Source organism: Hyaena hyaena, unplaced genomic scaffold (assembly GCF_003009895.1).
Source record: "Hyaena hyaena isolate Hyena2069 unplaced genomic scaffold, ASM300989v1 scaffold_18, whole genome shotgun sequence".
Classification (NCBI taxonomy): domain Eukaryota; kingdom Metazoa; phylum Chordata; class Mammalia; order Carnivora; family Hyaenidae; genus Hyaena; species Hyaena hyaena.
This window is the reverse complement of record NW_024080649.1, coordinates 6,966,147-6,982,771: the sequence shown is the minus strand read 5'-3', so window position 1 is coordinate 6,982,771 and position 16,625 is coordinate 6,966,147. Positions and strand designations below refer to the sequence as shown.

Here is a 16,625-nt window from a genome sequence, read left to right as displayed (position 1 = left end):
AAAGGCAAAAAAAAAAAAAAGTGGGGGTGGCACATGGCTGGCTCAGTCAATAGAGAGTGCAACTCTTGATCTCAGGATCGTGAGTTCAAGCCCCACACTGGGTGTTGAGCCTACTTGAAAAAATTATATAATAAAATCCTCTTGGGGCACCTTGATGGCTCAATTGATTAAACAATTGACTCTGGATTTTGGCTCGGGTCATGATCTCACGGTTCATAAGATCGAGCATGGAGCCTGCTTGGGATTCTTTCTCTCCCTCACCCTCTCTCTGCCCTTCCCCCACTTGTATTTGGTCTCTCTCTCTCTCTTAAAGTAAATAAACATTAAAAATTATAATAAAATAAAATCCTCTTTAAAAAGGAAAAACAAGAGATTAAACTGTTTTGACCCTTAAAAAAAAAAAAAATAAAAGGGAGGGGCGCCTCGCTGGTCCAGTTGGTGGAACTTGTGACGATCTTGGGGTTGTAAGTTTGAGCCCCAGGTTGAGTGTAGAGATGACTTAAAAATAAAACCTTAAAAAATTTTTGAAGGAATGAAGTACTGATAAATGCCATGTCTTAGCCTGCTTGGGCTGTTATAATAAAATGCCATAGATTGGGTGGCTTAAAGAACAGAAATGTACTGCTCATGCTTCTGGAGGCTGAAGTCTGAGATCAGGGTGTCAGACTGGTTGGTTTCTTAAAAAAAATTTTTTTTAATGTTTGCTTATTTTTGAGAGGGAGAAACAGAGCGTGAGCAGGGGATGGGTAGAGAGAGAGAGCGATACACAGAATCCGAAGCAGGCTCAAGACTCAGCGCTGTCAGCACAGAGCCCAACGCGGGGCTTGAACCATGAGATCGTGACCTGACACGAAGTTGGACACTTGACCGACTGAGCTACCCAGGCGCCCCAAGAATGGGGCAGGTGGTTGCCTTCTTGTGTACTCACACATCTTCCTCTGGGGGCACACACAGACTATGAGAAAACTTCTTTGGTGTCTCTTCTTCTTACTGTTTAAAGTTTGTTTATTTTGGGAGAGAGAGGAAGAAAGACAGAATGAGTGGGGGAGGGACAGAAAAAGAGGGGCACAGAGGATCTGAAGCAGGCTCCATGCTGACAGCAGAGAGCCGGATGCAGGGCCCGAACTCATGAACCGTGAGGTCATGACCTGAGCCGAAGTCAGATGGATGTTCCTGGTATCTCTTCTTAAAAAGACACAAATCCCATCGTGAGATCCCACCTCATGACCTCGTCTAACCCTGATCTACCTCCCAATTACCTTAATTACCTCCCACAAGTCCCATCTCATATACCCTCACATATGGGACTAGGGCTTCAACATATGAATTTAGGGGGACAACATTCAGTGTATCATATGGTACAAGATGAATGAACCCATAAAACATTGCACTAAGTGAAAGAAGCCAGTCATAAAGGACCACATACTATATGACTCCATTGATAGGAAATGTCCAGAGGAGGCAAATCCATGGAGACTAAAAGCAGATTAGTGGTTCCCAGGGACTGGGCAGGGGGGAAGCAGGGCAGGAAATACACAGTAACTGGTAATGAATACAGTTTATTTTTGGGGTGATGAAAATGTTCTGGAATTAGATTGTGGGCGATTGTTGCACAACTTTGTAAATCTACTAAAAAAAGAATCCCACTGAATTATACACTTTAAAATAGCAAATTTTAGGGCATGTGGATTATATCTTAATACTAAAAAAAAAAAGGAAAAAAGGTGTAGAGACACATCAATCAATGGACCTTGTTAGGCTCTCGATTCAAACAAAGGAACTTAAAAAAAGACACTTTAAAAACAACCAGGGCAAGTTGGACATGGGTTCTATATTAGATGATATAAGGAATTATTGATTAGGGAATGTGCAATAATGGTAATGTGATTATTATTATTATTTTTATTTTATTTCTAGGAGAGAGAGAGAGCGTGAGCAGGGGAGGGTCAGAGAGAGAGGGAGATACAGACTCTGAAATAGGCTCCAGGCTCTGAGCTGGCAGTCAGCACAGAGCCCGACGCGGGGCTCGAACCCATGAACCGCGAGATCATGACCTAAGCGAAAGTTGGATGCTTAACCGACTAAGCCACCCAGGCGCCCCTATATTTTTAAAAATAAAATCACAACTGAACTATGTAGAATACCCCAGTTTTACTTTCTTGCATAACTTGCCCTTGTGAGCTTTGTAATGACTGCTGAAAGCTGTGGGGTCGACTGGGAGTGGCTTGGAAGAGGCACATTCTCAAACTGTTCACCTTCCCCCATGAGAGAGGGACAGGGAGAGAGAGGCGCCCTGGGCCCTCTCAGGTGTGGGGAAGGCCATTCTTGGGCAGACTGCTGTCAGGCCACTGGCCTGGCCTCTTTGCCCTGTTCCCACGTCTCTGTGGGTGGTCCCTCTGGGCCACCATCCCCACTCTAGCTCCTGTATGTCATCAGGTAACTCCGCTGTGTGTCCTCTTTGGTTTTCACTCAATTTCTCTATTTCAGTGGGGCTCAAAGAGTGAGGTCACAGAAGGTGCCCAGGGTTAGGACTCTGTGGTGTGGTATGAAGGTGACCAGGATCCCGTTTCTTACTTTCTTGGGTTCTCTGTCAGGGTCTGGGGGTCTTAGATGTGTGGTGGGGTTCAGTACTGAAGGCTTTTCTGGGAGATTTTTGAGTGAGGAAGCTGCCTAGAGACTGTGGCAGGGCGTGGACAGAGCCTGATTCTGGGGTGCATGCATGTGAGGGAGTGCTGGGCCGAGGGAAGGGCCCAGCTGGCGGGAACAGGAAACCGCTGTGCAGCACAAGCCCAGACAGACAGGCCCAGGACAAGTGGAAACTTCCGTCCACACCAAAATCTGTATGGGGTGCCAGGGTGGTTCAGTCAGTTGAGCTGATCAGACTTCAGCTCAGGTCATGATCTCATGGCTCATGGGTTCAAGCCCCATGCAGAGCCTACATGGGATTCTCTCTCTCCTTCTCTCTCTGCCCCTGTCCTGCTCTCTCTCTGATAAATAAACGTAAAAAACAAAACCACCTGTATGCAGAGGCTGGTAATAGCTTTGTTATCATCCAAACCTGGAAACAACTTAGATGTCTTTTGACTAGTGTCCGTACAATGGAATACTACTCTGCAAGGAGAAGGAGCAGCCCACTAACATGCCCGACAACCTGGCTGAACCCCAGATGCAGTCGGCTGGGTGAAAGGAGCTCGGCACAAAAGGGCACATGGTGTCTATCTGGCATTCTGGAAAAGGCAGAACTGCAGCAACACGGATGAGCTGTTCCATGGGGCTGGGGGTGGGAGGAAGGGCTGACTACGGAGTAGCCGGAAGGAATTTTCTGCATAGCTGGAAATGTTTTATGTCTTGATTATTGTAGCAGGTAACTCTGAATATGTCAAAACTCATAAAATTGTACACTGAAAAAGTGAATTGTACTGTATATACATTATATCTCCACAACCTTAAAAACAAAAACGACAACAAAAGGTTTCAGTTAGGTTAGTGTTCATGGAGGGGGGAACACGCGTATTCTTTGTATGAGGCCTTGCCTGTCTGTGGGGAGCCTCTGAGGATAAGGGCCAGCACTTCTGGTACGTTCTGTGGAGATGGATGCCACTATGGAGAAGACCACATCATACTGCTTTTTCCTCCTGCCATTAACCTGTGACTGTTTCTCCAGACCGAACAGGGAGGGCAAGGGTTTGGAACAGAACAGAGTCAGAGAATTTAAGAATTTCTCTGAATTTCAGAGCTGCCTCTGTCACTGTCCAGCTCAGTTTCTCAGAACCTATTTACTCATCTGCAAAATGGGGACGAGAGCCTGTATCTCAGAGTCCAGTGAGTGATAGAGATGACTGTGCAAGAGCCCCAGGCTCAGCCGGTAAGGGTGTAAGGGTGTCTGAGCGAGTGGTTGTGTGGATGTCAGCTGGTGGGAGTGGCCACCAGTGGCCTGGGTTTGAATTCCTGTCCACTGCTTACAAGCTGTGTGACCTTGTACAAGCGTCCTAACCTTTCTGTACCTTGATTTCTTCATTGATATAAATGAGATTTTTATAGCCTGGCAAGATTATTGTGAGGATTCAGTAAATATAAAAACCCAAGCCATGGGCCTAGCTCACGGCAAGCACTCAGGTAGCACAATCCCGTGATTATCACAGGGTTGCTAAATTTAGCAAATGAGAATACAGGACTTCTGGGTGGCTCAGTCAGTTAAACATCTGAGTCTTGATTTCATCTCAGATCATGATCTCAGGGTCATGGGATCGAGACCTGCATTAGGCTCTGCACTGACAGCACGGAGCCTCCTTGGGATTCTCTCTCTCCCTCTCTCTCTGCCCATCCCCCACTTGCACACACATGGAAACACTTTCTCTCAAAATAAATAAACTGGAAAAAAATACAGGACTTTTGCTTAATTTGGAATTAAATAATTCATTGTTTAATTAAATGACATTGAATCATTAAATCATTAAATAACAATGATTTTTTAAAATATAAGTGTGTACCATGCAATATTTGGGACATACTTACACTAAAAAGTATTTGTGGCATAATTATCCTAAGAAAAATATGTGCTGTTATGTCAAATTCAAGTTTAACTGGCTACCTGGTGTTTCATCTAGCAACCCTATTAAGAGGGAGGCAAGGATTTGGGGAACAGGAGATTGGGACTAAACCTGCATGTAAAAAGAGGGATTAATGCTCTGTTGTTTTAACCTCCTGGTCGCCTGAGTAGCCTGAGGTACTTTACTTGAATGCAGCATCACCTCCTTCAGGAAGCTCCCTTGATTTAACCACTTGGCCTTTCATTCCCTGGTCCTGCTTTTGTTCAGGCCCTTGGCTGCCAACTGGTGTCATCGTAACTCAGGAACTCACTCCCTGGCCGGTGCTGCCCTTGGGATGTTCTGAAGTCATTTCTTGTGTGTGAGCCTGTTTCCCAGAGTAGCCAGTCTCCAGGGCTGGGCTGTGCGCCTCCAGTCATTCCCGGGGGTCCCTGCCAGGCGGTGGGTACAGCACACACATAGACTCCTGGTGCCTGCGGCTGATGGCTGAGTGGCAGCACTGCTCTTACATAATCAGTTTCTCTCCTCCTTTCTCTTTCCAGAGCCAGATTTCACATTGAGCAGCTGCAGACGGAGAAATCAGAGAAAGCACAACCCAGCCCCAGATTCCAAGGGGCCTGCTGGGGACTCTCTCCTCCTGCTCTAGAGGGAAAGACCCCGGGGCCACTGTCTCAGGGCAGGTCCTGGCTGCCATGGGACTTGCAGCTGCCGCCCCCCGGCTGCTCTCCACACTGCCAGGCAGATAGGGACAGGAGCTGCCCCAGGAGTACCTGCCGCCCCCTGCCGGGCTGCTCTTCTGTGGTCAACCCTTCCCCAGCTTTGGGCCACCTTTGCTGACCTGAGGCCATGTAGGCCCCACTTGGGCCTTTGTGGATAGACACACTGCTGGGGATACCGCCTCTGCTCTCTGGGGGACACGGCGCACCACCATGCCCCGGGGATTCGCCTGGCTGCACTGTGAGTACTGGGGTGGGGGTGGGGGAGTCCTTGGAGACTGCCCCGGGAGGCCTTGGCCCAGAGCCTGGCTCTGCTGTAACCATGGCAACGGGGCCATTCTTGCTGCTGAGAAGTTGCGATGCTTCCCAGACGAACAGCCTTGGGACTCCCGTGGCCGCCCTCTGCCCTTTCTCTAGCTGACCCCAGCTCAGACCCACACGGTGGGTACAAGTCCAAGGCTGGGTGGGCACCATCAGTGGGTGGTCAAGGGAAAGGGGGAGGCAATGGGGGCAAGTGGCAGCGTTACCTTCTTAGGTTCATTGGTGCTGCTGTGTATGGGGGGTGGGCACAGCAGTGGCAGAGAGGATTTCTGGCCTCCCTGGGTGTGGCCAGCCGGGGGTGGAAGCTTGTGAAAGTGTCTGGGCAACAAAACACGTGGGAGAAGTGGCGCCAGGTGCTTGAGAAGGCAGCCTGTTTCCTCTGCCCCTCTCCATAATAGAATAAAATTAAAAGACAGAGAACAGTGTTGTAGGTAAAAAGAAAAAATAAGTTGAAATGAGGACAGAAAGCGTCTAGAAAGCCCTCAAGCCTCTCCTACTGGTGGGAGGCCAGACCAAGATCCCTTCAGACTCCAAGACTGAATTGAATTGACTGAAATTCAACACATTTTTCTGGTGCCTCCCACATGCCCCCTGGAGAGTTACTGTCATGGCAACAAGGACCCAGGCTGGCTTGCGCCCCTCTCTCCAATGCCTGGCATGGAGTTAGGTGCTAGGAACTCCCAGATGAGGTCCGGGATTTGATCCTGCAAGGGATCCAGCCTGGCCCTTGCAGGATACTGCAAAAGTTCAGGGCATTCAGAACAGGGAGCAAGACTTAGACCCAGTGTTCTGGAACTTTCCAGGTCGTGAGGAGCAAGAGGAGCAGTATGGGTGAGGTGCCACTTGAAATGGTTTCAGAAATGGACAGTGTTCACACAGGTAGAGGTGGGAAGGTGAGGACAGGGTCCCAGGTAGAGGGAACAGTGTGAGCAAAGGTTCAGCAGGTGGGACTGTGAGAGGCTGGGCTGGAAAGCCAGTTTGGGCTCAGATGACGGAGGCCTTGAAAATCAGACAGCAGGGGGCCTTGGAAGATTTAAAATCTGGGGGTGGGATTGTGACTGGGAGTTACTCTGCTTTCGGAAGATCAGTCTGTGTCTGCTGTCGCAACCTTCTGGGCAGGAAGTGATGATGGTCTTGTTTGTGAGATGGCGTAGGAATGGAAGGCATGGCCTTGGCAGGGATTAGCTGTGGGGTGGGAGGGAGGGAGGGGTGCAGATCAGGGCTTGTAGATAGAAGGATGCTGGAGGGTGTTGGAGAAAGATGGGCTGTTGTAGCTTAGTGACTTAAAACAGAAACTGATTCTGTCCCCGGTCTGGAGGCCAGAAGTCTAAAATTAAGGTGTGGGCGGGGCCACGCCTCTTCCAAAGCTCCTTTCCGCCTCTTCCTGCTTCTGGTGGCTCCTGGCATGCCGCCTTTTGTGGTTGTATCACCCTAGTCTGTGTCTGTCTTCTCATGGCCTTTCCCTCTACATGTCTCCGTTCTCTCCTCTTAGAAGGACACCAGCCATTGCATTCAAGGTGGGCCTTTTATCTGTAATGACCCCATTTCCAAATAAGGTCACATCTGAAGTTCTAAGTGAACAAGAACTTTGGGGGGGGGTACTATTCAACTCCCTCCGCAGGTTCCCATTTTGTTTTTGGGGGTGGTGGTGGTGGATGGTCCTCATTTGTCCCTGCACAAGGGACTGTCCTCAGGAGAAGTGTAGCCCCTCCCCCTCCCAGCCAGGGACCCAGGAAGGGAGCTCCTTCCTCACTTGCTCTTTCTTCAGCCTCCTCTTCTGTCTTGTGGGGGCAAGAATGACACCCTTGCAGGGACAGGGTTGCGTTGGCTTTGGGGCCCTTGGGGGTGCAGAGCAGCGGCGAGTCTACGGCCATGCTGTCCCGGTTTGCTGGCCTGTTTCTCAGGGTGGAAGCTGCAGAAAAGAGGCTTAAATTTGGAAATGGTGGTCAATCTGCAGATCTAAAGGAAGTCTGAGTCTGGGGGAAGGCAGATTATCCAAGGACAGGGTTTCTGGTGCCGCCCATGCGTGCCAGGGTGGCACAGTGCTTTTCTAGGACTCAGTCCCTCCTTGGAGCCCACAGGTGGCAGGCCCCAGAGACCCCAGACCAGGACACAGGTAAGGGCAGCTAGGGTAGGATTTCCAACGTAGAGTGAGCAGTCATGGGTGACTGCCACACGAGAAAGAGGACCAGGTGTGGACAGATACTGATTTTTAAAGACAAGATACAAAATCAGATTTTTAGGTGAAAACTCTGTGAACCAGATGTGGCCGTTGGGACACCAGTTTGCAACCGTCCCTGGAGGTCAGTGGTCCTCAAAGTGCAGTCCCCAGACCGACAGCAACAGCATCTTGGAACTTGTTAGAAATACAAATTCAATGGGCCCACCCCAGACCTGCTGAATCAGACACTCTGGAGCTTAGCTAGCTTTCCAGAAAATGCAGGTGTATGTTCCTGATTCCTTGCTCAAGCTGAACCCCCAAAGTGCTCAGTAAATGAGATCATGTGGTGTTCACATACTAGGGGCCAAGCTGTCTGGTCAAGACAGCGAGTGAGTCGGACAGATGGTGCTAGACTCAGAGATTGCGGGGGCTGGTGCAGGCAGGGGAGAGCTGGGAGAGGATGGCGTCATGGTGAGACCTTGAACGAGGTCTGCCGTGTGAGAGGGTACCCAGGGCAGGGGCAAAGTGTGAGCAAAATCTGGGAACCAGGAATGATCTTGATGTGCAGGGGTCCTCAGCTGAGGGGCTTCATGGTTTAGAGGTGAGACAGCATGCGCACAGACGCACCCATTCAGAGTGTGTTGATCTGTTCCTTCGTCCAAATATCGGGTCAAGCACTTTGGAAGAGGCAGAGATAGCAAATGCAAGGTGTGTTGCAAATTTGCCACCTTGAGAAAATGCGGTTGGCAGATTTCCGTGAGAGGAGGCGCTGGTGGACTGTAGCCCACCTTGGGCATGGGGCTTGAGTCCACCCAGGATGCTCCTGGTGAGGGCCCAGCTGGAGCACAGGCATTTGCAGCAGGACTGAGGAGAGTAAGTGACAATAAGCAGGCCTAGGCCGGTGAGGGATCAAGAACAAAAGTCTCCCTGGGGCTCCTGGGTGGCTCAGTCCGTTAAGGGTCCAATAATTTCTGCTCAGGTCATTGATCTCACAGTTTGTGATTTGGAGCCTCACATCTGGCTCCTTGCTGACAGTGTGGCGCTTGCTTGGGATTTTCTCTCTCCCTCTCTCCCTGTCCCTCCCCTGTGCTGTCTCTCTCTCCCTCACTCTCTCTCTCTCTCAATAAATAACTTAAAAAAAAAAAAAGTCTCCCTAAGTTCCAGGGAGGTGAGTAGGGAAGGTCCAATCAGTAATTCCTACTCGTGACCAGCGGTGTGTCAAACCTGGCTATTTTGGAGGGAAAAAAGAAAAAAATTATTGCTTTTGACTATAACAATAATGTATTGATTGTAGAATATAAAATATGTCCTACAAAATATAAAGAAGATAAAAATCTTCCATAGAGATTTGATACATTGCCTTCCACTACACGTCCACTGCAGTTCCTCTGTACGCACATGTGTATGTAATGAACGTAATTCACATGCTGTGACACCCAGAGGAGGTGCCTTTAGTCATGCTTTAAGATTTTACTAAGCATATCATGAGTATATATATATATATATATATATTTTTAATTTTTATTTATTTCTAGGAGAGAGAGAGAGACAGAGACAGTGTGAGCAGGGGAGGGTCAGAGAGAGAGGGAGTCACAGACTGATCCAGGCTCCAGGCTCTGAGCTGGCAGTCAGCACAGAGCCCGATGCGGGGCTCGAACCCACGAACCGCGAGATCATGACCTAAGCGAAAGTCGGACGCTTAACCGACTAAGCCACCCAGGCGCCCCAAGTATATATATTTTTATCACATAAGCATATCATAAACATTCTTTGACAATGTGGTTTTTTTCATCTTATTTATTTTAGAGAAAGAGAAGAGAGAGAGTATGTGTGCATGAGGGAGAGGAGCAGAGGGAGAGAGAGAGAATCCCAAGCAGGGTGCTGGCTGAGCCCAGAGCCTGACTAGGGTCTTGATCCCATGACACTGGGATCATGATCTGAGCCGAAGCCAAGAGTCAGAGGCTCAACTGACTGAGCCACCCAGGTTCCCTGACAATGTGGTTTTTATTTGCTCCATTCATTAATGAACATCTGGGCCATTCACAGATTTTCACTATTATAACAGAGTACGGCAATGGGAGGCTTTGTCCACAAATCTTTTGGTGATGGGTCTCTTTTTTTGTTTTCTTCACCTTTATCCCTAGAAATGAGTTTAATGGGTCAAAGGGTGTGGACATTATTAAGTTCACTAATAATAAAATTGCCAAATTGCTTTCCAGGATAAGAGACCTACCTCACTGCTTTGCCAGCACCAAGTTTTATTAAAATGAAATTTAAAAAACCCACTTTCCATTTTGATAGGTGAAACATGGCACCTGATTGTTTTAGTATGTATTTCTTTACCTTTTTTGATGAGTTTGATGTTTTGGATACATCTCCTGCTCCTCTGTGTTTCCTTTCTGCTCTGATCAGTATGACTGTTGTTCATATTTTTTGCAAATTCTCAGATTTTTTTTGTTGATTAAGTGTGTGGGGGGGTGGGGGGGGAGCGAAGAGAGGGAGTGAGAATCCCAAGCTGACCCTGCACCATCAGTGTGGAGCCCAATGCCGGTCTCAAACTCACAAACCATGAGGTCATGACCAGAGCAGGAACCAAGAGTCAGAAGTTTAACTGACTGAGCCACCTAGATGCCCCTCTCAGCTATTTTTTGTAAGCGTATTCAATTCTGGGGATCAGAAAAGCTGTTTTTGAAGTCACAGTGTCACCTAGTGGTAAAGGCTGGTAATGTTCATGAGACAGCAGCTTGTTTGCTGGCAGGGAAAAGAAACAGCCTGATTTGCTTGCTTTTCAGAATGGGCAAACTGGAAGGGCTGTAGTTATTTGTACCTCTGAGAGGGATGCCGAGGTCAGTTAGAGCAGAGAGGAAATTGGTTCTGGTCACCCAAGAGTCATTTGTGGAGCTGGAGCTAGAAAGTCCACATCTCCTGAATTCCCAGATGGAAATGTGGACGTAGACTTTGAGGACACATCAGCCCTAAATGGTGTAGGGGGTGGTTTCCCAAGGGGCAGGAGTGGGGAGGAGACTGGACACCAACCTCAGGGTGTGGCAGGTGGGGGGCTCTGCTGGCTAAGGGTAGGGGTTTACCAGCCAGACTGCTCATGCTTGCTTGGCCTTGCTGTCTGAGCCTGGGCCCCAGGGGAAACATCCCCGGTGGTGGGAAGGCCTCCTCGGGGCTCTGTGCCCCTGTCCCTCCTGTGACGGGGAAGAGGGAGGGCAGATGTGCACAGCTTTGCACAGGCAGGGCAGGGTACTCCCATGTTCCTGTTGTGCATGGTCCACAGATCTCGGGATCCTCCTTGGCATGGCCTTGGGGAACGAGGATTTGGAGATGTGGCCCTTGACCCAGAGTGACGAGTGCGCAGTCACCGGCTTTCTTCGGGACAAGCTGCAGTACAGGAACCGCCTTCAGTACATGGTAACTGTGAATCCCCCCCCGCCCCCCCACTGTGTTCCCCTTCCCAAACTCCTGGCCCCACGGGGTGTAGGACGTCTGGGGCCTTAGCCCTGAGCTGACCGTGGCCCCTTTCTCCAGCTTTCTCCCCCACACACATCAGGGTACCTGGTCCACACTTACTGTCCCCTTTCCTGCCAGCTGTTCCTGGGGACCTCCTGCTTCTGCTACTTGATCTCACCTTTGATCCCATCTCCAGGTGACACTCACCCTGTCACTCAGGAAATGGGTTCCAGGAGGCCTTGGGGGAACTCCAGGCACTGGATATTCGCAGGGCACATAAGGACCTAGAGGTTGGAATGCGCGGCTCTGTGTAGGGCAGAGAAGCCCACGTGGCACTGTGGCTCTGAAAGGCTTTTTTTTTTTTTTTTTTTTTCTTCCCCTCTGACAGCTTTCCTGAGCTATAACTCACATATCATGCTATTCACCTGTGTAAGCATATGGTCAGTGGTTTTAGTATATTGCCAGAACAGTGCAAGCAGCACCATAGTAAGTTTAGAGCAATTTCTTTTTAAAAAATGTTTATTTCTGAGAGAGAGACAGAGCATGAGCAGGGGAGAGGCAGAGAGAGAGGGAAACACAGAATCTGAGGAAAGGTCCTGTCAGCACAGAGCCCAATGGAGGGCTCGAACTCATGAACCACAAGATCATGACCTGAACAAAAGCTGGGTGCTCTCTCTCTCAGAAATAAATAAAACATTAAAAACATTTTTTTAAATGTTTGGGTTTTTTTGAGAGAGAATCACAGAATGTGAGCAGGGGAGGGCCAGAGAGAGAGGGAGACAGAGAATATGAGGCAGGCTCCAGGCTCTGGGCTGTCAGCACAGTGCCCAATGCAGGGCTCAGACTCATGAACCGTGAGATCATGACCTGAGCCGAAGTTGGACACCCAACCAGCTGAGCCAACCAGGCACCCCCCAAGTGCATATTCTTCATAGAAGGCTACCTTTGCTATCAAAGGCCTGGTCCTTGGTCCTCAACTCCTGCACCAAATTGTCTGGGAGCTGGGGGAGGCTGTTTGAGCCTTTTGTGACTCTGACCTCATGGTTTGTTCTTGTACTTCCCCAGAAACACTACTTCCCCATCAACTACAGGGTCAGCGTGCCTTATGAGGGGGTGCTCAGAATGGCCAACATCACCAGGCTGGTGAGAAACCCCTCCTGGGCTGGGAGACCCTTGCCTCAAGGGACACGCCGTGGGCCCAGCCTGAGAGGCACATTGCTCTTGGCAGGTCGTGTTGCCTGGGGCCCTTTCCAGCCCCACAAGCAAGCCTGCCCTTGGCTCAGGCCCACGGTTGCTCCCATCCACAGTGGATGCCCGTGGTCTGCTCTCTTTGTGGGCACAAGTTGGGTGGTGGGTGGTCAGAGCAGTGGTGGGGAGGGTCCAGAGGCCCAAGTCTAAGGGCTTCAACGATTTCTCCTGTCCCCACAGCAGAGGGCTCGGGTCAGCCAGCAGGAGCTGCGATATCTGTGGGTCTGGGTGAGCCTCAGTGCTACTGAGTCGGTGCAGGAAGTGTTGCTAGAGGGCCACCCATCCTGGAAGTTCCTGGAGGAGGTACATACGCTGCTGCTGGATGTCCAGCAAGGCCTCATGGTGAGCTGTGCAGAGGGTGTGTGTGTGTGTGTGTGCGTGCGTGCGTGCGTGCGCGCACGCGCGTGTTGGCTAAGCAATGTTGAGGGAGGATGGAAACACATGGAAAGTTCCAGCATGTCCTGAAATGTATGGGAGAGAGGAAGAGAAGGCCAGCAGTGCCCAGTGGGTGGCCTGGGCTAGAGGCCAGGAGATGTTTAGGCTCTGTCTGTCTTGCTCTGTGATCATGGGCAAATCATTGAACCCTCTGGCTTTGTTTCTGGAGGCTCCTTTTGCAGGGAAACAGGGGAGGAAGCATGAGTGGGTGGAGTGATGAAAAGAGGAGGTTTTTAGGTCTATGCAGCTCTTCTGTATGACACTGTAATGATGGACAGATGACATCATGCCTTTGTCCAAGTCCGCAGCACGTACAACACAGAGAGTGAACCCTAGTATAAAGTATAGACTTCCAGGTAATAATAATAATAATAATGATAAGGTTTCTGATAACTTGCCTGTTCAGCAGGGGTGAGCTGAGGCCTCAGGAATGCATCCTCTAAAAAGCCTGCAGAGTAAGGTCACGGGGTCAGTGTGAGTCCATACAGGCCACGTCTGTGCTGTGGGAGCCCCTCCCCACATCATTCTCCCCTCCTCCCTAGTGCCAGGTGTCCTCAGAGGCCCGGGGCACACTTGTCTTGGGGACCCCTGCCCTGGGATCTCCACTTGCTGCCCAGCTGGAGCTGTGAGCTAGGTGACACCTGGGCTTAGAAGCCCGCAGCTGCTGGGAGTTCTGGTGAGGCTCTGGTTTTGGCAGAGGATTGGAGGCCCAGCCTTCTCCTTGGTGGCTCTTTCATTTTTGTGGGCAGCGTGAGTGGAAGCTGACCTGAAGAGAGAGTTTTGCATCCTTGATTTTTCTCGAGAGAGTCTGACTCTGAGCTCTTGGGAGCTGCAGAGGAGGCTTGGGTGGGCTGAGACCTCTCCACCCAGGTTGTTCAGAGTTCAAAGTTACCCAGCTTTAAAGAAAATTTGTTTTAATGTTTATTTTGGAGAGAGAGACAGAGAGAACATGGGAGGGGCAGAGAATCTGAAGCAGGCTTTGCACTGATAGCAGCGGGCCTGATGTGGGGCTTGAACCCATGAACTGAGATCATGACCTGAGCTGAAGTTGGACGCTTAACTGACTGAGTCACCCAAATGCCCCTAGCTGGCTTTTTTTTTTTTTTTTTTTTTTAATTTGAGAGAGGGGGAGAGAGAGGGAGAGTAGGAAAGAGAGAGAGAGAGAGGGAGGGAAAGAGAGAAACCCAAGAAGGCTCTGTGCTGAGTGTTGTGAGCCCATGTGGGGGACAAGCCCATGTCCCTGGGATCATGACCTGAGCCAAAATCAAGAGTCAGACACTCAACTGACCGAGTCACCCAGGGGCCCCTGATTTAACCAGCCTCTTCTTTATCACAGAGTTAACTGTTTATGACCCATTCCAAATGTGCCCAGCATCTGGTAGGCAGTGGGCTATCCCTGCTGGGCCGTGGGGAAAGGTCCCTTCTCCCTCCTGTCACCCTTGCTTCTCTTTCCAAGTCCTTGTAGATTAGCTTTTTAGGGTTTCTGTGGCAAATGACCACTAGCTGGTGGTGTGAAACTACAGAAGTTCTTCTGCCACAGGCTTGCAGACAGGAGCTCTGCACTCAGGGTACCTGCACGGCCATGCTCTCTCCGAAGGTTCTAGGGAAATAGGACCTTCCTGCCTCCTCCAGCTGATGCTGGCTGCTACTGCTGTTGGCTTGTGGTCACATGACTCCAACCTCTGCCTCGGCCCTCACATGGCCTTTCCCTCTGTGCCGTGTGTCCTTTCTCTCACAGGGAAGCCAGGCATTAGGGCCCACCCTAAATTCAAAATGATCTCACCTGGAGATCCTTAATTCCATCTGCAAAGATCCTCTTTACAAATAGGGTCACATTCACAGGTACCAGGGGTTAGGAATTGGACATGGCTTTTTTTGGGGGGGTGGGGATTGGCTGGTCACAACCCAGTACAATTCGACTCAATACACCACCTTTAGGAAGGCCCTCCTCCAGCTCAGGCCCCACATTTCCTTTCTACTCAATGTCTTCTGCAACAGCCTTGGCCCCCGGCTTGGTCCCCCCACTGTGCCCTCCTGCCCCCCACACCATGCTGGCTGTTGTTAAATACTGTCAGAGAGGCACCTGAGCTTGGAGCCGGAGACCTGCCCAGCCCGTGTGCCTTGCACCCAGGCATCCTCATGACACGACCTTCATGAGGGTCCTTTGTCTCCTTCATTGAGGACAGAGTAGGTCTCTGAATCCTGAGGACAGTCTTCCCAGCCCAGGTTGTGTGGTGTTGGCCGGGGCTGGGCAAGCACGGCGAGGATGCCCCCCCGCAATCATTTTCCCAAAGATGGAAAACAGGAACCTCTGTGTCTGGCTTGGGTGAGGGGCGTCGAGGGGGACCCTCCCAGGAAACCTGGCACCTGCAGGAAGAGGGAGAGAAATTCCCCATTAGCCTCCTGTCAACAGGAAGTCCCTTTCTCTGAGGTTCGTGCAGCTCCCGGTGGGGCAACCTCCAGGGTTCTCCTGGACGTGGCCCTGCGTCTTCACTAGTGTTGGGGGTGGTGGTGCCTGTGGTCCTGACTGTCTCCACGGGTCTCCCGCCTTCCAGGACTCGGAGGTCAGCCCCAAGGTGGAAGCGGTGGTGTCGCTCCTGAGCGCCCCCAGCCTGAGCCGGAAGTTGGTGCGACCCAAAGCCCTGCTGGACAACTGCTTTCGGGTCATGGAACTGCTGTACTGCTCTTGCTGTAAGGAGCTCCGAGTGGAAGGGGCTGGGGGCAGGACGCCGGGCTTCTGAGCCCAGGTCTCTGAGCCGAGCCGGGACCCTCTCGGGCACGCCCTCCACTCCCCAGGGCTGTAGGACGTTTCTGAAAGCCAGGATGGGCCCCGGGGCCAAGAACAGTGAGGCTTGGTCTGGAGCCGAGGTAGGTGTTGACCACTCCTGCGCTTTTCCCCCCCACCCCCACTGTTCCCTGCAGGTAAACAAAGTTCCGTCCTAAATTGGCAGGACTGTGAGGTGCCGAGCCCTCAGTCCCACAGCCCGGAGCCCTCATCGCAGTGTGTAGCTGCCCAGCTGTACCCTCTGCCCCAGCAGCCCCTCATCTCCCTGCCCCGCTCCCCAGGACCCAACACTGGACCCCCGGCTCAGTGAGGCTGCTGAGGGCACAGGGTAGAGGCCTCCTGCCCCGAGTGGCCTGTGTGGTGACCTGTGTGGGGCAGCTGGAGGTGCTCTCGCAGGAGTTTGGTGGAGCCTGAGACTTGTCTGGAGGGCCGTGGGGGGACCCCCCCAGGTTTTTCCTTTGAGGGGAGATTCTGTGCCTGAGAAGGGCTCAGCTTCCTGCATTCTGTACCTCATGGCCTCACCTGGAGCGGCGGGGGCCCAGCAGCCCCTGACAGTGGACAGAGCTCGTCCCTTCCCTGCACCACCTGGGCTGCCTCGCCTGCCTGAAGGTGGTGCCTGGCGTCTCCTGAGGCCTGAAGAGGCAAGACTTGGGCCAGGTGTGGGGGGTGGGTGAGCATGGGGACGGGGCCGAGCCAGACACCACATCTTGCCACAGTGGATGCTCTTCCAGTCCCTCTTATATTTTCTATTAAACACTTGCTTGTTTTGTTTCGGTTTGTGGTTCAGTTTGCATCTGCAAAGGTAAACCCCAAGTGCTGGAGGCGGGAGAGAGGGGAGCTAGTCCAGCCCTGGGACCTGGGTCTGAAGATTTGGATTTGGAATGGATGAAGCCTTAGCCTGGGGGCCTGGAAATGGCGTTTGAGGGAGTGAGTTTCTTCCAGACCTGCCAGAATCT

The 16,625-nt window shown here is 51.2% G+C and overlaps 1 protein-coding gene across 2 annotated transcripts in view; it reads left to right on the top strand.

Annotated features, from left to right (window-relative positions):
- Window positions 1-16,521, top strand: part of IL34 (interleukin 34) — a 61,240-nt gene extending 44,719 nt beyond the window's left edge. The window contains exons 2-7 of one of the 2 annotated variants that reach the window (XM_039221554.1): window positions 5,090-5,504; window positions 11,029-11,162; window positions 12,267-12,344; window positions 12,633-12,791; window positions 15,440-15,575; window positions 15,807-16,521. In XM_039221554.1, the coding sequence (XP_039077485.1) occupies window positions 5,477-5,504; window positions 11,029-11,162; window positions 12,267-12,344; window positions 12,633-12,791; window positions 15,440-15,575; window positions 15,807-15,979 (708 nt within the window). In that variant the 5' untranslated portion in view covers window positions 5,090-5,476 and the 3' untranslated portion in view covers window positions 15,980-16,521. Of the gene's footprint in view, window positions 1-5,089; window positions 5,505-11,028; window positions 11,163-12,266; window positions 12,345-12,629; window positions 12,792-15,439; window positions 15,576-15,806 lie in introns of both variants that reach the window. The other variant, XM_039221545.1, reaches the window with a different exon arrangement.
- Window positions 16,522-16,625: the final 104 nt, after the last annotated feature.